The sequence below is a fragment of the Cygnus olor genome, chromosome 10 (genome assembly GCF_009769625.2).
Source record: "Cygnus olor isolate bCygOlo1 chromosome 10, bCygOlo1.pri.v2, whole genome shotgun sequence".
Lineage (NCBI taxonomy): Eukaryota > Metazoa > Chordata > Aves > Anseriformes > Anatidae > Cygnus > Cygnus olor.
In genome coordinates this window covers 4,120,078-4,138,535 of record NC_049178.1, presented here as the reverse complement: position 1 = coordinate 4,138,535, position 18,458 = coordinate 4,120,078, and the positions used below count along the sequence as shown (strand labels likewise).

Sequence of the window (18,458 nt, the reverse complement as noted above, 5' to 3'; positions counted from 1 at the left end):
AGGTGATGGGTATGTCTCTTGAGCCCTTAGCTTGGGGAGGGAAAGTGTTCTAAAAATGTATCTCCTTTTTTTTCCCCCTCAGGCAGGTGATCTGCAACCATGAGCAGCAACGAGTGCTTCAAGTGTGGGCGTACTGGCCACTGGGCTCGGGAGTGCCCAACTGGGATTGGCCGTGGCCGTGGGATGAGAAGCCGTGGCAGAGGTAAGTGATTGCTATGGTTTTCTGTTTATATGTACAGTAAGATGTCTCTAGCTGTCTGTTCTCAGTGCTGTGTAAAACACTGACTTCAGCTGATCAGAGGCTGGGACGTAAATTGGTGATAAACTTACCTGGTTCTTAAGTCTGCATAAGAATTATGCAAGGGCTTCTGAGACTAAACCTGATTTGTCAGTTCAGCTGCCAGTGTCCTTGATTAACTCTTAGGGATTAAGTTAAGAGTATTCTTAAGCCTTTTTTCTCCTGTTACCCATTTCAAGCAGGCTTCCAGTTTATGTCTTCATCTCTGCCGGACATCTGTTACCGCTGTGGTGAGTCTGGCCATCTTGCCAAGGACTGTGATCTTCAGGAGGATGGTAAGTATCACTAAATATTCTATCTCTTCAATTACATGGACAGAGATCTGTGGTTGAAGAGAAGGCTATTGTACACTGATCGCATAATTCACTGGAAACAGTAAATGTCCTTCATTAGAAGCATGCTACACTTCACTCTACCAAGGTTTTATAGTCTTGTTTGGTATGTTTTTCTTATTGTGGAAGCCTGCTATAACTGCGGTAGAGGTGGCCACATTGCGAAGGACTGCAAGGAGCCGAAGAGGGAGAGAGAGCAGTGCTGCTACAACTGTGGCAAACCTGGCCATCTCGCTCGTGACTGTGACCATGCAGATGAGCAGAAGTGCTATTCTTGCGGAGAGTTTGGACACATTCAAAAAGACTGCACCAAAGTGAAATGCTATAGGTAAGAGCATCTACTGATACTCAAAGTTGAGAAGCGGCTGAAAAGCTGGCTTCAAAATGCTGCTTGCGCCTGTACCAGCTACAGCATGCTCATGAGTGCAGTATCTTTCACTGCCACCAAGACTTCCTTCTGTGGAGGAAGGGAAAACATGGTGTATCTGAGTTAAAGCCAGTTATGCTTCAAACAAGGCTAAACAGGAGAAGCATCAGAACAGGGAAAACCTGACAAAAATAAGTAAAATGTGTTTGGTGCGCTGTGGTTTTGGCATACACAGTGATCAGTGTAAGTTGATCAGTTGAGGAATGGTTCTTGGTTCATGCCTCGTGGAAGAACATGAGAACACTGAAGCAGAAGTCTTGAGTACAGAACAAGTCTTGCATGAAATCAAAGTAGCCAGCATGGTTGGCAGAACAGTAACTTCTCTGGGTGGTTTGGAATCAAATCTTAATATTTTAATTCTTTTTTTTTCCTGCAGGTGTGGTGAAACTGGCCATGTAGCCATCAACTGCAGCAAGACCAGTGAAGTCAACTGCTATCGCTGCGGCGAGTCAGGGCACCTTGCACGGGAATGCACAATTGAAGCTACAGCCTAATTATTTTCCTTTGTCGCCCCTCCTTTTTCTGATTGATGGTTGTATTATTTTTCTCTGAATCCTCTTCACTGGCCAAAGGTTGGCAGATAGAGGCTACTCCCAGGCCAGTGAGCTTTACTTGCCGTGTAAAAGGAGGAAAGGGGTGGAAAAATCAACTTTCTGCATTTAACTACAAAAATGTTTATGTTTAGTTTGGTAGAGGTGTTATGTATAATGCTTTGTTAAAGAACCCCCTTTCCGTGCCACTGGTGAATAGGGATTGATGAGTGGGAAGAGTTGAGTCAGACCAGCAAACCCTCTCTGGGTTACATGGAAGCGATTCTATGCAGGAGGAAAGAAATTCTGGAAGTGTCTTAAACTTCCTCATAACTTTAATTTTATTACAATGGCCTTGGATTGTCTGACCTCAGTAGCTGTTAACACCAAGTAATATCTGTATCAGGCCCTACCTAGAGCATATAGCTGAGTGGGAGTAAATAAACAAGATGCACATGCCTGTTAATGGCCATGAGAGAGAGAGAGAGAAATCAGGAATAAACTTAAAATAACAGTAATTCAGTCAATGAATGTTCATGTTGGAGATACAGAACGTAATGGGAAGCTTTTGAATAAATACTTCAAAGTAAATCTGAAACCCAGACATCAGTGCTCATAGCATATACAATTTGGAGCTATTCAGGAGTTGCAAATAAATGCATTTTCACAGAAATCAAGATGTTATTTTTGTATACTATATCACTTAGACAACTGAGTTTCATTTGCTTGTAATCAGTTTTTAAAGTAAGATGGTAAAAGCAATTGAAGTCCTAGAACATAGAAAATGTAATTTTAAACTATCAATAAAGCTGGAGGAGGAAGGGGAGTTTGGCTAAAGTTCCTTTTGTTTATTTTTGGTTTCATGTACACAGTGCAAAATAACATTAAAAAGGGGTATGTGGAGGTGTAAAAAGTTCAGTTTGGACTTCTCTTTTGTTCTATCTTACGTTAAATTTCCATCCTCTAGCATCAGACTGTACGTACATTGAGTATGTAGTCCTTCTTCCAGACTATTGTTTATCTGTCTATGGTTTATGTGAATGGTTTGTGTTCTCATGGGGGGCTTGCTACATCTCAGCTGATGTCGATAAAATACTTCTTCCACTTCAAAGTTGTCAAAGGCACACAAGTTGTTGGAGGTACAGCACATTTCAAACACAACCGGGAGTAGTTTACCGATGTGCTGGCAGTATTTCAGCCTTCGCCAGTGTGGGCCTTGATGTCCTTGAAGTGAGGGGCCCAAAACTGAAAACAACACTTCATGTATGAGCAGGCCTCACCAGAGCAGAGTACAGGGGGACAATCACCTCCCTGTTCCTGCTGGCTGCACTACTCCTGATGTAAGCCAAGCTGCTGTTGGCCTTGGCTGCCTGGGCACACTGCTGGCTCATGTTCAGGCGAGCATCAATCAGCAACCCCAGGTCCTTTTCTTCTGCACAGATTTCAAGCCACTCTGCCCTACGCCTGTAGCATTGCATGGGGTTGTGGCCAAACTGCAGGACCCGGCACCTGAATATCAAACTCAGGCTGAAAATTTGGAAGCCTGTAGGAAAAAAAAGTCTGAGCTGTAGTTCAGGGAGAAAGGGAGAGCAGGGAGAAAACATTTTTAATAAGAGTACTAAGCACTATGTAAACAGAGCCCAGATCACTTGACTGACAACCTGAGCAGGATTTTAGAAAGTGTGTGCTGATAATACTGCAAATATCGATGGAAGGAAGCTGGTGAAAGCTACTTGGAAGCATGTAAAGTGAATACTCTTGCTGCTTAGATGGAGCAGTACAAAATCCAAGTACTTACTTCTGTCTGACAGAAATGCAGAGGGCAGTTCTGGAGAGTGCAAAACCCAAATGATGTGAGTGCTACTGCAGACTGCTCACACCTTGGCAGGCTGCCTTCTGTCCAGCTGTATGCTGAACAAAGCCTTTCATCTCTTGTGAAACTAGGGCGTGGGGAAGGTGTTCTTGCCTGAGTGTTTTCATTTTATTTCTAATTGCTGCTATAAAGAACATGAATGTACTTTGAGCCTTAGACTGCCAAAACCCTTATAAATTCCACAGTTGAAGCACGTAGATTGCCTTGGGGTTGCCCAGCTAGTACAGGCTGACCACAGCATAGTCTGTGCATGGTCAGCACGGACTATGTTCCCCACATATGTGTATATATAGTTAGTCACAAAACTTTTGAATTTTATTATTACAAAGGCCTGAAAGCCTTTGGAACTTAATCTGTAGCTTTATATACATATGTATATAAATACATACGTGTATATGTATGTAAAGGCTTCCAGTGCTTGTGACTTGCATAAGGCACTTTTCCTGTGGAATTTAGTGACTTAGGCTTGTGCTTGTGCAGGTCTTGCAGCTACGGCTTCTTTAGTACTCAGGTGCTTAAGTCTCAATTTATTTAAGTCTTAATATAGTCTCAATTTTCATCGGGGGAAAAAAAGTAATACAGACAGTGCACATTTTTAAACGAGAGCAATTTGATGTTCGGAGGCTCGCGGCTTGTGACGCCGCAGCGCCGCGCTCCCTCAACGCTTCACACCCGGGGGGGGGAGGGGACCAGGTCGTGGCGCGCAGGCGCAGCGCGGCGGAGACTGGGGCAGTGCGGCCCCGCCCGGCCCGCCGAGGCGTGCTTCCGCTTCCGGGCGGGTGCCGCGGCTGCTTCCGGAGCGGAGCGGAGAAGGCGGCAGGGAGCGGGCGTGCGGCGGGAGGCGGCGTCATGGTGAGCCCGGGGCCGGGGCCGGGACCGGGGCCGGGGCCGGGGCCCCCTCCCCGCTTCCTGGGGCGCCGCCGGGCCTAACGCTCCTCGTTTCTCTTTTTCAGGCTCGCAACGCGGAGAAGGCCATGTGAGTGCGGCGTGCGGGCCGGCAGGGCCTCAGCTCCCCGCAGCCCCCCGGAGGCAGCGCCTCCCTGCCCGCGGCTCGGCGGCTGCCCCCGGTTTGCACGGCCTGCTCCGAAGGCCCCTGCTCTGAGCGCGGCTTTCTGTGCTGAGCGGCGGGTCCGGGGCTGCTGTAAAGGCGGGGGGCTGGCAGGGCTGGGGCACCTCTGCTGCGGGGACTGCCTGAGGGAGCTGGGCCCGGGGAAGAGAAGGCTCCGGGGAGACCTCGCAGCGGCCTGCCAGGGCCTAAAGGGGGCTGCAGGGGAGCTGGGGAGGGACTCGGTGTCAGGGGGTGCAGTGATAGGACAAAGGGTGACACTCTTAAACCAAAAGAGGGTAGATTTAAATTAGATACAAAGAAGAAATTCCTTACCCAGAGGGTGGTGAGGCCCTGGCCCAGGCTGCCCAGAGGAGCTGTGGCTGCCCCATCCCTGGCAGTGCCCGAGGCCAGGCTGGATGGGGCTGGGGGCAGCCTGGGCTGGTGGGAGGGGGCCCTGCCCATGGCAGGGGGTTGGGACTGGGTGGGCTTTAGGGTCCCTTCCAACCCCAATCGTTCTCTGACATGAGCCATCTGTAAAGGAGGAACCTGGTGCTGTGGAGCTTGCAGCGCTGTGCTGGGCAGTGCTGCTGGCTGTGCCAGCCAGTCCAGTACAGAAACTGCAGCAGGGGCTGGATAATAAATGCGGAAGTTGTTCTAACATTTCACTATGGTTTTAGGCAGTTTCCATTTTTGGAACAGAGGTGACAGACTAGACAGGCATCTGTCAGCATGGGTTTAGGTATAACTTTTGTCTGGGATGGTCTTGAGCAAAATCAGTCTTTAATATCTTAATTCTCCTATTGTCTTTCCAAAGTACCTTTTCAAGAAGGTTTTCAGACCACATATTTAAAACTACTAAATTAGAAGCTCATTAATGTATTTGTTTTGCATTCATTTTACTGAAATATTTGTTGAGTTTGTAATAGTAATTCAAAGAGAGACTGAAGGGACTACAGCTATGTAGTACCCTGTGAGGTGCTCTCATACAGTGATACAAGCCAGTGCACCTTAGGCACTGAATTGAATGGTGCTGTATTTCATTCTGGAAATGCTTCTGTGCTCCTTAACAGTAGATGGAGCCCTAGATAATTGTCTTACATGCAGAGTACAGATATGAAGCTAAAGAGAAAGTGTTAAGTGCTCTCTCAGTTGTTTTGTGCTTTTTAACATAACTATTAAATGTTTTGCAAATAAATAAAACCATGTATTAAAAAGATGGGGTCTGTATAGTCTCAGCTTAGTTGTAAGAGACTTGAAATATTTTAGACATTTTAATAAGCTTGATTGCAAGGTGCTGCCCTCAATGAAGGTTTTTTTTTTTTTTCTTTTTTATGCTAAGATAAGTACATTTTATGCTTGTGTTTGTAACTTATTATCATCCTTTTGCTGGTAATATCTAACACATTGGAATATGTTAAATAGAAAAATTAATTAGTTGCTTGCCAGGGTTTGTCTAAGAAATTAACCGCTGAGGATTTCTAGTGTTGTAGAAGTTGGTAGTCAGAAGAGCTAGTCAATGAATGTGTTTCGTTTTCTACAGAATGGAGAAAACGTTAAGTTTTCTTAACGTTCGTTAAGTCTGTAATATAAAAAAAAAAAAAAGAACTTACTGCAGTTGAGGTGTAGATGTATAGAAGTAAATTTGCTTCCTTCCTTTTTTTTTTTTTTTTTAGGACGGCCTTGGCAAGATTCCGTCAAGCTCAGCTTGAGGAAGGAAAAGTTAAGGTATGATGTAAAAAACTAAAGCTTTGTTAGCTTTGATGAAGGGTGGAATGCAAGCCATGTACAGACCTGTGTAACAGTTTCCAGAAAGACCATGCACTGCATTCAGGAATCATATAGGAGCTTGGCATTAGTCATCCGGAAAGCAGTTAAAGTAGGGGCTGTGTTTCACAATGACACAAAAGAGAAATGGTAAATAGAATTTTCTTAAATAACTGCTTAAAATACTGGTAAATAACAATTGCTTATGGTAGTATTCCAACAAAGTAATAACCATGGAACAGAGGGTCTTCAGGATCCTTCTGAACTCGAGGCTTGCGCGTGACAATAGTGGCATGGTATTAAACCAACACATGATGTCTGCATCTGATCATAATTGTCTTGGCTCTTATGGGGCTTTTGGGGAGGGGGAGGGTTGGGAGCTGGAATTGGCATCAGATTTACAAAGTTGGTAAGCCCATTTTAGACATTAAAAAATATATACATATTGTAATGCAAGAAATAGCACCCCTAAACCCACGTAGAACCTTAGTGAATGATTTTCAACTCTCTCTGGATGTTTCTGTACGTTTTTCACTGAATCATAACTCAAATTGCAAGAATATTTATGTAGGGATCAGAGTGTTCTCAATTTTTTTTTAGACAGGTTTATAATTTTTAACTTTGGTAACTGGCAAAGAAATTCTGGAAATTCAAGTGTCTGGTGTTCGCGCTGTAAGGAGTGATGTTTTACACATAAGATGGGACAGTTTCTGGTATGCTATGTGAAGGAAGGCATTTTTTGTTTTTTTTATATATAAAGGGTTGACCTGTGGAAGTACTGTAGGGAAAGGGACAAAATAATTGCACGCGGTGCTAGAGGTAAGATGAAATTGTGAAGGCTGGGGGAAAAAGTGTTTAATTAACAGTAGTTGGGAGAGTATAAAATGAAAACATCCTGAAGAAAAGTTATGGAATTTAGGTAGTTGTAATTGAGAAAGAAAGGCCCAAGCTTAAGAGCTGCTTGGAAAACAGTGGATTTTATTTAGATGCTAGTATATTGGAAAATTATATGAATGCAGCTGTTCTAGATGAAACATTATTCATCTGTGTAGTGATATGAAGGATTAGGTGACAAGTTTTGTTTTGAATAAAGTGGGATTATGTAGTTTATGGTATTCTGTGGTAGTTTAATTTGGCAGGTCTGTAAGTAGTCATTTTTTATCCACTCATTAAAAATTGGTGGGAGCAGAAGGTACTGGATGCTGGTAGCATAGTTTAGGATTAATCAAGCAACAAAGTTCTCATGAAATGCTGTGATCGTATTGATGCTAGATTGTGTGTTTTTTTTGTCTGACAGGAGCGAAGACCTTTCCTTGCATCAGAGTGTAATGAGTTGCCTAAAGCTGAGAAATGGAGGCGACAGGTAATGTGAATAGATCTTTATAATTCTGTAGCAGGTTGAACTTTTGTAAGCAGGCTGTCTAAAACAGACATGCTAAATTTTTCAGACTTCTTCAGTATACTGAGTTAATCACAGTTTAATTTAGACAGGAATATCATACAGTTCACCACACGTGTTCAGTGAAGGTACAACCACATTGCAATGCCCAGGGCCGTGTCCAGTTGACTTTTGAATATCTCATGGGATTGGGATTCCACAACTTCTATGGGACCCTGTACCAGTGTTTGACAGCCCTTTCAATGATTTTTTTTTTTCTGTGGATGTACTCAGAATTTCCCTGGCCCGATTTGAATTTGTCACTGCTTGTCCTACTGTCATGCACCTCTCCAACAGCCTGTCTTTGTTTTCTCTATACCCTCCAGAAGACACCAATAGGGTGTTCCCCCTTCATCTTCTCTTTTTAGGGTTGAACAAACCCATCTCTCTTAGCCTTTCCTTGCGTGTCGTGTGCTCCAGCCCTCATCATGTGTATGTTGTACTCCAGGTGTGATCTCACAAGCGGCAAATAGAGGGGAAGAATCAATTCCACGTGCTGGCCACGTGCTTGCTAACCCAGAGCAGTGTGAGGTTAGCCTGTGCTGCAGTGTTGTATCATTGACTCCTGTTGAGCTTTTTATTCAGCTTATTCTTCAGAAGCTGCTTTCAGGTCATTCAGCAGTTGGCCTGTACTGTTAAATGGGCTCATTCTCCCAGATGCAGACTTTGCCTTTTCTTTGAGGAACTTTGTGGAACTCTGTAGACCCATTCTCTAACCTATCCAAGTCCCTCAGCAGCCTTTGCTCCCCCCATCTGGTCTCATTGTGACCTTTCCAAGAGTGCATCCAGGCTGTTAGAAACTTTAAATGATGCTGACCCTGGAGGGGTGTCACTAGTAGTTATCTGCTAGCTGAACTTTGTCCTGTGTGTCACAAGCTTTTGACTCTGGCTTGTCCAGCCAGTATTGGTATTGAAATGGCACTGAAAGGCTTGCTAAAGCAAAAGTAAACAGCGGTCACTGAGCCTGCCAGCTCATCATAGGGCTGGCCTTTCGAACCTTCCTCTCTTCCCTTCTTTGCCTGAAAAGTCAGAGGTGAAGCTATTGGATATACTTATTAGGAATTTGATTGCTTATGATAACTGATGTAAAATAATTGCAAGTATTTTAAGCCTTTGAGGTACTGTGTTAGTCCAAATAAAATCTATGTTGATATTTGAAATTGTTAGTCTCAGATCCACTTTCTGGATCAAAAAGACAACTTCAAGAAGGACTTTTCTGGGTTTTCTAGTTGGTTGTGGGTAGGTGGTGTTCGTTTTTTTTTTTTAATGGAGAAATTCACTTCTATGTTCTTATTTAACTAGATCATTGGCGAAATTTCCAAGAAAGTGGCACAGATTCAAAACGGTAAGATTTTTCTAATTAAATTTTATCTGTTTGAATCTCTGGTCCTAGCCAGGAGATCATAGTATTCCATATGAGCAATACGCCTTTAGTAAGTTGCTTAATTTCTTGTTTCTTTTCCCCTTAACAGCTGGGTTGGGCGAATTCAGAATTCGGGACCTGAACGATGAAATAAACAAACTTCTGAGGGAAAAAGGACACTGGGAAGTCAGAATAAGGGAGCTAGGAGGTCCTGACTATGCTGTAAGTGCAGATTGTTTTGCACTACATGGTGGTTCTGCTTACAACTAAAGTGCATAATGAGAAAAATCCGTGCAACATTTAGCTAACTATTATATGGCCAGTGTTTATTAATCCCTTATTTAATCCCTAAATACTTCTTCTAATGTGATTTAACATCTGTTTCCACGATGAGCAAATCTGACTTTTTATTTGGAGCGCTGGTTTGAGGGGTCTTACCTTCCTGTTAAAAGTGAACAGCAGTGTTCTGGCTTTATCCATCGGTAAGCTTTTATTTGATTCCGTGCCTTATCAGTCTGTAGAAAGGTTTCTACTTGGGTCACCTAGTTACTGCTGAAAATGAAAGGAGACTAACTCTCATTTGCCAAAACATCAAAAGTGTTTTTATTGTCAGATTTAGTAGTGCTTTTTTACAGGTTACCTGAACATAATATTACAGACAGTAAGAAGGCTTTAGATATTCTGTCAAAGTGAATCAGGTATGGGTACTTTATTGTTTTCATTGTTGTTTTAACTGGGTGATTTCTAGTAAAAGTAGAGACTGTATAAAGATGAACTTTGAGGGCATTTTACTTGTACGGTTGTTTGAACTGATACAGCTTATCTCCTTTCTCAATCCTTTAACCTATTAAGATGCCTATTTTTATTAAGGAAAAAAACACAAAGCAACTAACTGTTTATTTTTCAGAGGATTGGACCAAGAATGTTAGATCATGAAGGGAAAGAAGTTCCAGGAAACAGAGGTTACAAGTACTTTGGAGCTGCAAAGGATTTACCAGGAGTTAGAGAGCTTTTTGAAAAGGAGCGTAAGTAAATAACTCTTCCTAGATACAAATCTGTATAGTAGTATTTTTTTGAGATACCACTCAGACTAGACAGTAAATTTTACTAGACTATTTACTATAGTACGTAGGGAATGCTAGTAACTACATATCCTGGCCTGTGTCTCAGAGCAGCTACATGAAGTGCTGAACTCAAGAAATTAATTAAATGCTATTTCTTTGGACAAAGAGCACCTTTGACTCTTTACAGTTTAATAAAAGAAGCATAGAAAAGAATAAACTGTTTTCTACTGTGAGTTCAAAATAGTAAGTACTAATATTCTATAGAAACCTTCCAGCATAGCAGGTTGACTTTAATGGTAAGCTATAGGAACTAATTAAAAAAAAAAAAAAATTTTGAACATAATTTTAGATGCAGGAATCAAGTGTCATAATAAGAAAATCCAGCTGTAAGTAGGTAAAACTGTGTATTGACTTGTCATAGAATGAGAATTACTTTGACTTGAAAATGAGGCAAGCCTGCTGAACCAGCTCTGTCTTGTTTGCTGTCTCAGGAATTATGGGAGGTACTACGTGATCTGCGGCAGCCTGGGCCAGTTTTCTAGTTTCTTTCATATAATAGTCTTGCTCGATACTGGGACCCCAGTACATGGAGAAAAATGCATGACAGAGTGTAGAGTTGCTAGATGGTGCCAACTGTGGGATAGGAAGCATCAGGGTTGTGCAGGCCAGAGTAAAATACCAGTACTGATACTGCCAGCAGTTCAGATCATCCAGTGATAATTAGATTGTGGTAGTTATAGTTGCTGCGAGGTTAGTGGGGGTCAGGAATGCACTGCAAGCTATTAGGGTTGACTTTATGAATAACAGACATGTATTTTTCAAGCCCTTCCACCACCCCGAAAAACTCGAGCCGAGCTTATGAAATCCATTGATGCCGAATACTATGGCTACAGAGATGAAGATGACGGTATTCTGGAGCCACTGGAACAAGAACACGAAAAGAAAGGTATGCAAGATTCAGAAACCTCTGTGAATAGTCATCTACTTTTTCTTAGATGTGTAGACATTAGAATGTCCTGGTAACTAATGTAGAGAAAAGCCACTCTTTACCTCTTTTTGAAGTAATAACAAAAATATTTACTTTTATGTGTGTATTACTTCATGGCTGCGTTTTCTAGAAAATCTCGTTCTGTATCTAGCACCCTCTTTCTTGGAGAGACCTAATTCAACCAGAGACCCACAGTTCCAGAATAGGCAGTAAAAAAAAAAAAAGTTCAGAGTTCTTACTTTCATTTAAAAAAAATTGACACTTCTCATGTCCCATACTGTCAGTCAAGTCCCAACCAAATGCATCTTTTGAATGACATGCACTTTTTTCCCCACTATAGTGTTCTGTAACAGAGCAACAGTCTTGCCCGGTCTTACTGGAGAAGACAGAAGGACCAAAGAAGTCAGTTCTCCCACTTCCCGCTTGCACGCATTCCCGTCTTTTCTTTGAAATACTCCACTTTTGCCCAGATCCAGCACATCTGCTAGCATCTGTAAATATTAGCGGATGATCTTCTCTGCAGTGAAAGAGAAGAGAGCAGTTACTACCAGAGTAGTTATTTTGTATTTAATTGCTGGTGTGTGTTTTCTCCCTGGTGGCATTTGTCTGTAATCCTTTCCCCTAGATACGATGGCTGCTAGGAGGTTGTCAGATGAATGGCCTTCTGAAGAGTAGTAGCTGACTTTGATTTGGTTTAAATCTCAAGTTAAGGTGAACTGATGCTCCCTTGATACCCTGTTGAAGAGAAAACAGAGAGTTCCTCTTCAGGCTACTAAAACTAATTTTAATATCTCATCCCCCAGTTTCTTGTGCAGGCATGAAAAGTTCTACTCCAATGTACACATCCTTTTCTCTGTATGGAAATGGTTTCATATTTTTGAACATCTTTGTCACTCTTCTCTTAAGCCTTTTCCAATTATACCGTTCCTTGAAATACGGAGTGGAGGTGATCAGAACTGCACATAGCATTTAAGATGTAAGTCCACCGCGAACTCTTTCTTTACAGTGACAATTACATTTTATCAGTGATTGTCACTGTCCATTCCTAATAGTTCCTAACAGTCAGTCTGGATTTGGCTGTGTGTTGAATTATGTTTTGTAGGTGATTCAAGGTCTTTTTAAACATTGAATTAGATCAAGCAGGAGAGATGATGAACTCTGAAATTATTTTTTCCCATGGATAACTTGTGCATAGCTGGCACGTAGGTACTTAAATCACAATTGTGTAAAGCATTTCTGGAGGATGGGGTGAGGGGCACTTAAGAGTTGTCTTTCATCTTTACAACTGTTAGTGGTTTCATATTGTTAATAAATAAAGTTCCCCTTTAAAACGAACACTTTCACAATAGATGATACTTATTTATATCTGTCACCTTATTCTCCAGCTTTGTTCCTACTGACTTGCCCAGTAAAGACATCAGAATTATGAGTTGAGTTCTTTGAACCCTCTTTAAAATCCAGCACTGTTTCTGCCATCTGGTATTTGTGTAGTTTTAACCATGAGACCCTACACCTTCAAGAGCTTAGCTGTTTTGTAAATAGTTGTTTTAGCATTTCAGGTGACCACTCATTGATCCTGGCAATTTGTTACTATTTGCTTTGTATGTTTGTTTCATAATACCTTCTATTGATGCTTCAACTTGAGGCAGATCCTCATTGCTCCATACGAAAAGGTCCTGGCAGGTTCTTCCACAAAACACAGCAGATGAGAAGATCATTTTTTTTCTTGAATAGTTTTGCCATTTCCTAGTGCTCCTTTTTGTATATGACTATCTCTTCAGAATTAGGAAAAAAAGTTTAAAGGAGACTGCAGAATGTGATTTGTTAAGTAGGTTGAGCTTGTAACTGTTTTTAATACTTAGTGGCTCTTGATATGGTCATCTACTTGTTACGCTTACCCCTCTTCAATGATGAGATCTTCACACTATTGTGCTGTATTAGAGCCTCGTGACTTATTGGCTAGGTATAGGACAGGGAGGAAGGAGGAAAAAAAGGACATACTCCACTTATCTGTGTCCTGCAGTGTAGCTTGGAGCTTTAACCCAGGTGAGCAGTAGGTGGCTGACAGACAGTTGATGCCATAGGAAGGGAAGTTGTGTGCGTTGCCAGAAAGGTATCTCACTCAGTGTTTCTCACGCGTCCTGCTAACCGCAGGCAGGAGAGGTAGCCTATTTGCATTCGTATGGTTACTGAAGAGAATTATCATCTTTGGTGATGGTGCTACTTGAAATAATAAGGGTAGAGGTAGAGATGCTAGCAGAACCAATACATGGAAATGAAGCAAATGGGTGGGGGGGAACTGTATAAAAGAGCCTTGGTTCGAGTTAATGTGGCTAGCGTAACCCTGAATTTGTCTTTCAGTGTGCATTGCAAGGAATGTCTTTTTTTTTTTTTTCCCCAGTATCATTAGTACATGATATCTAAGATTCCCTTTGGGTCACTTGTTATCTAGGTTCTTGTGACTTTTACCATGTGATCGGAAGAGTTAGTGTTGTAAAATGAAGTATTGAAAAAAAACTTCTTAATTTGTGTAGCTTTTCTGTTAAGAAACCACACAAAACACAGTCATGTGCCACTGGTTAGATCTTGCTTTCTTAGGGAGACCACTTTAATGTTCGCTTTGGGAGCCAAGGGGAATGACTGTTGAATTCTATAGTTGTAGGCATTTCTACTGCTTAGTTGCATTAGTTTTGCACTTCCCTACAATTTTTAGGCACTTAAGTTGTCACTGATGAAGCTTCTTAAAACTTGTGTTCGAGCTCTTAGTAGCTCTCAGTTGCATAATGAAGACAGGACAGCCTAAATGGTCCTAGCTAGCAGTGAGCTACAGAATTGGAAGCATGCTACAAAATAAGCAAGAAATGCACTCTGAGATGAAAAGTACTTGTGTGGGTGGTCATTCCATGGAGCGTAATCATATTTAATTACCTACATGGTGACCAGGATTCCTGTAGCTGCTGACATGCTAGAAAGCTGAAGTCACTTACCCTGGTCACGTGGCTCCCTGTTTTTGTGTTAACAGGGTCAGTTGATGTTTACCCATGACATTCAGAATCTAAAACGTACCCCAGTTAGTACTGTGACAGTGTGCTACTTACTAACATTGGATTTTGCTCAGCATTGACATCGATGTTCGACAGTAAGTGCATATTACAGATGTAGAGGATTTAACTGAGAAGTTTAAGTCTTTGGAAAAAAAAGCTTTGGAAATTGGAGACAAAGGAACTCTCGCTTCAGTTGTTGCAGGACTGCTGTTGAGGAAATTGGAGCTACAGCTGGACCATGCTGCTTTAAATTGCTCTCACATACACCTGCTCTTTTCCTTTGCCAAACAGTTATAGCAGAAGCAGTGGAAAAATGGAAAATGGAGAGAGAGGCACGACTTGCGAGAGGTGATGAAGAGGAGGATGAGGAAGTAAATATCTATGCTGTCAATGAAGATGAGGTATGTGATGGTTAAGGTGATGTTACATTTCATGTGTCTTCTCTGTTGCCTTATGGAAGAAGAGAGATTTTGCTGAGAACCTCTCTGCTGCTGAATTCTGCCCTTCTCTCTGCCTAAATTCCTGTTCAGTAGTCCCTGTTTAGTTTAAAAAAAAATATTAGTAGATAAGTACGTTTGGTCTAAGTTTACAGAATGATGAAAGCTGGCAGATAGGAAAGACATTTTGCTAGAGGGAAACAACTAACGGTTAGCTGAGACCTTGTGATTACCTGTCGTTGCCTGGACTGCTGGTACTTGTACGGTAGTGTGTTACCAGCACTGTTGAGTCACACTTTTAAGTATCATCTTACCTCAGTAATAGAACCATAGAATCATGTAGGTTGGAAAAGACCTCTGAGATAAGTCCAACCCTTAACCTAGCACTGCCAAGTCTACCACTAAACCATGTCTCTGAGCACCACATCTACATGTCTTTTGAATACCTCCAGGGCTGGTGACTCAGCCACTTCCCTGGGCAGCCTGTTCCAATGCCTCAACTCTGTCAGTGAAGAAATTTTTCCTAATATCCAACCTAAACCTCCCCTGGCACAATTTGTAATAATACAAATATTTTTTTTTGTGTAGTAAATTTCAGGCCATCAATTTATAGCAAAAGCATTTAATGTTCAGGGGTTTGTTCACAGATGAATTTTGATACAAGGTTTTGCTGATGCTGCAGTCATCACTGTTACTTGCTTCTTTCTTCTTCCTGCACCCAGAGGCAGTAAGGGAAATGAAAGATATTCCCAGTGTGCTCAGAGATTTGTAAAAGAGATACTGAAAGCCAGTTCTTATTTCTCAGTCCATACCCAAGAGGGTTTATCACTAGAATGAAAAGGAGGTAGTCCGTAAGTTAAAACTAGTTATTCCTTCTGTATCTTGTTTTGTTTGTATTATTTTGTGATTCATAAGCCCATCTCTTAGGCATGAGAAAGAGGCAGTATAGAGCTATACAGGGAAACGGTGCGTATATTTTATATTTTTTAAGGCACTTGCTTTCTTCTTGATTGGCTAGCTCCTCTTTTGTTTATAGCTTTGCTATTGTAGCCAGAGTTACATAGGAAAGTAGAGATTGTGGCCTTATGTTTATATTATTTCCACAACAGAGGAAAAGCCATATGAAGAAGAAAAGCAACAATTCTGAAAATGTCTATGACCGTAGGATCTGAATGTAATGCTTGTCATATTCTGTTGTTGTTTGGTGCTTTTCACCTACTTTCTGTGTTTTTGTATCCTCATTTATTTTCTCACTGGTTCCTTCTGGCACATTTGTGTTTGACTCCTTCAGAAAGTAAACAATGTCATTAAATTTTTTTTTTTTAGTCTGATGAGGAAAGTGGCAAGGAAAAAGAAGGTGAAGAAGGCCAACAGAAATTTATTGCACATGTTCCAGTGCCAACTCAGCAGGAGGTAAGACATCAGAAAATTGAATTGCAGACATGTGCTCTTGCTATTGCAAGATACGTAATTTGTTCCTTCAGTGATTTTACTCTGTGACTGTTTAATCCTCTTGCAAATGCTGTGGAACTGCCCACAATTACAGTACCATTGCTATACCCCTCTTCATTTGAGAATTTCCTAAACCTTCATAAGTATTGCATAACTTGGAATATGTTGTGGTGTTACCACAAAATCACAGAATTCTGGGGGCCCCAGATCTGGATGCAGTGCTCCAGGTGGGTCTCATGAGAGCTGAAGAGGGGGGAGAATCACCTCCCTCAACCTGCCAGCTACCTTTCTTCTGATGCAGGCCAGGATGTGGCTGGCTTTCTGGGTTACGAGCACACTTTTCCAGATTATGTTCAGTTTTTTTGTCCACCAGTACCCCCAAGTCCTTCCCCACAGGGCTACTCAATCCATTCTCCGCCCAGTCCTATTTGTGCTTATGATTGCCCCGATGCAGATGCAGGACCTTGTGCTTGGCCTTGTTGAACTTCATGACGTTTGTATGGGCCCACCTCTCAAGCCTGTCAAGGGCCCTTGATGGTATCCCTTCCCTCTATTCCACTAATTTTATACCAGTGTAAGCCTCTTAACTTTCACTGTTCATTTCTTGTGCTTCTTCCTGTTTTGCTAGCTGGCTGTTCTGAGTTTCAGCATCTCAACTAAGCTGAATGTCTTACTTTTATACTTCCAGATTGAGGAAGCTCTTGTACGGCGAAAGAAGATGGAGCTTCTTCAGAAGTATGCTAGTGAAACTCTCATGGCACAGAGTGAAGAAGCAAAAAGACTTTTAGGATTATAACGCTGCATGAGTATGTCCTGGTTTTATATAATCCATCCTAAAGCACCAGTTTGATATATTCTGACAGTAGTCACTTTTAGCTCTGAAAGTCCCTGTGAATGTTAAGAGTAAGTTGTAATCAAGTTAGTGTACTCTGCAAAAGGAAGAACACTCTTTTGGTCAATCTGCTAAGATGACTTGCACTTCGGTGCTGTGAAAGATCAAGCCTAGATTAGCATGGCTTCTACATCTCCAGTAACAGTCTTCAGTCATTTCACTTTGTGAAACACTCTGTGCGGCAGTGCATCTTACAGATAAACCAGCAAACCAAATGACTACTTTCATTTTCATTACTGACTGACTATCGCTAGAGAAATCTAACTGATGTTACTGCTGGTCTGTCTCCTGTATCTGTGCTGTATGTAAACATATTTCTCATGTTGAGTTTAGCTGACCTGAGTCCAAAAGTAACTTACTCTGTTGTGCCTGGTTAGTTTACCAGAATAGCTCAGAACCTGCTTAGAGAGAGCTTGATGGCAGATCTTGAATGTTTTTGAAGTTGATTTGCTTCTTTATATAACACATGCAGTATTGTCCAAAAGCTGTTACCATTTTTATGGTTTGGAGCCGTGTGTATGAACTGTTCAAATGCTGGATATTCTAGCAGCTATTGTAAATACTTTCATCTTTGCAATACCTTGTTCAAATATTTTTATTAAATTTTATACACACTAATGTCTTGTTTCATTCTAGTTCAAAGGATTGTGCTCTTTACCCTAATCATAGTCAAAGAATAGGGTCATAAACAGTCATCCACACAAGGATTTGAAGTTAGGCATCCCCTCCTGCTCACAGCTTGTGTATCAGGTGAAAAGAGGCAGATCACAGCAGAGGGCTTGTTTAGGGTCTGAGTGAGTAACATTGTTATACAAGTCGGAATGAAACTTTAAATTCTGTAAACTGAAACTTCTGTAGCTGTGGAGTACAAGTGCTATCGAAGGAATACACTATAAACAACTAACCACATCAGGGACTACAGAGTTTCTAGATGCTTTTAATATTCAGCTCTATATTGTAATGTAGCAGCATACTACTCTGTTTCTGACTCAATTTCGTGTTCTCTGAGTTGCAAGTATCTTTCTGAAGCTGTTTTTACTTTTTGCTGCTGCCTCTTGAGTGTTTTCTAGTCTTGCTTTTAGAAAAGCTAATGTACTTTATGCACAGGTTATTTATATTGCTGTAAAAGATAACACTTTCCTAGAGTTCCTTCCCTGAAATGTCTGACCACCAAGAATGAAAGACTAGGCTCCTTTCATGTTGGACGTGCTAACAGGTTTATGGACAGGCAGGACTGGATCAGAGTAGTGTACTTCACCTATGGAAGAGATTAGTACGTGAAAGCTAAGGGCTTTGTTGCCTGGTGCTAAGCCACAGAGTTCCTGGAGCTTAATAAATTGGCAGGCTGGCTGTTAAGTCCTTATCAAGCTTCAGGAGTGTTAGTCACCAAACCATAGTATGACGAAAAGGCAAAGATAAATAAACTAGAGCTGCCAAATGGCCTTGCCAAAAAGGCATTTAAAGTTTGGTTGTAAACAGCCCCTTGCCAACCATGCTTCTATTAGACT

At 41.6% G+C, this 18,458-nt stretch overlaps 2 protein-coding genes across 7 annotated transcripts in view; both read left to right on the top strand.

The window, feature by feature from the left end:
• Positions 1 to 2,413, top strand: part of LOC121075510 (CCHC-type zinc finger nucleic acid binding protein) — a 93,136-nt gene extending 90,723 nt beyond the window's left edge. For 2 of the 6 annotated variants that reach the window (XM_040568894.1, XM_040568893.1), the window contains 4 exons: positions 83 to 202; positions 481 to 573; positions 760 to 958; positions 1,434 to 2,413. In XM_040568894.1, the coding sequence (XP_040424828.1) occupies positions 100 to 202; positions 481 to 573; positions 760 to 958; positions 1,434 to 1,551 (513 nt within the window). In that variant the 5' untranslated portion in view covers positions 83 to 99 and the 3' untranslated portion in view covers positions 1,552 to 2,413. Of the gene's footprint in view, positions 1 to 82; positions 203 to 477; positions 574 to 756; positions 959 to 1,433 lie in introns of all 6 variants that reach the window. The other 4 variants (XM_040568892.1, XM_040568891.1, XM_040568889.1 and 1 more) reach the window with 3 other exon arrangements.
• A 1,784-nt stretch (positions 2,414 to 4,197) lies between these two features.
• Positions 4,198 to 17,568, top strand: ISY1 (ISY1 splicing factor homolog). Its single transcript, XM_040568247.1, has 11 exons — positions 4,198 to 4,312; positions 4,414 to 4,436; positions 6,182 to 6,233; positions 7,570 to 7,635; positions 9,013 to 9,055; positions 9,183 to 9,295; positions 9,981 to 10,098; positions 10,961 to 11,083; positions 14,461 to 14,570; positions 15,933 to 16,019; positions 16,747 to 17,568. The coding sequence occupies exons 1-11, from the start codon at positions 4,310 to 4,312 to the stop codon at positions 16,852 to 16,854; spliced, it is 846 nt and encodes a 281-aa protein (XP_040424181.1). The 5' UTR covers positions 4,198 to 4,309; the 3' UTR covers positions 16,855 to 17,568.
• The last annotated feature ends 890 nt before the right edge of the window (positions 17,569 to 18,458 follow it).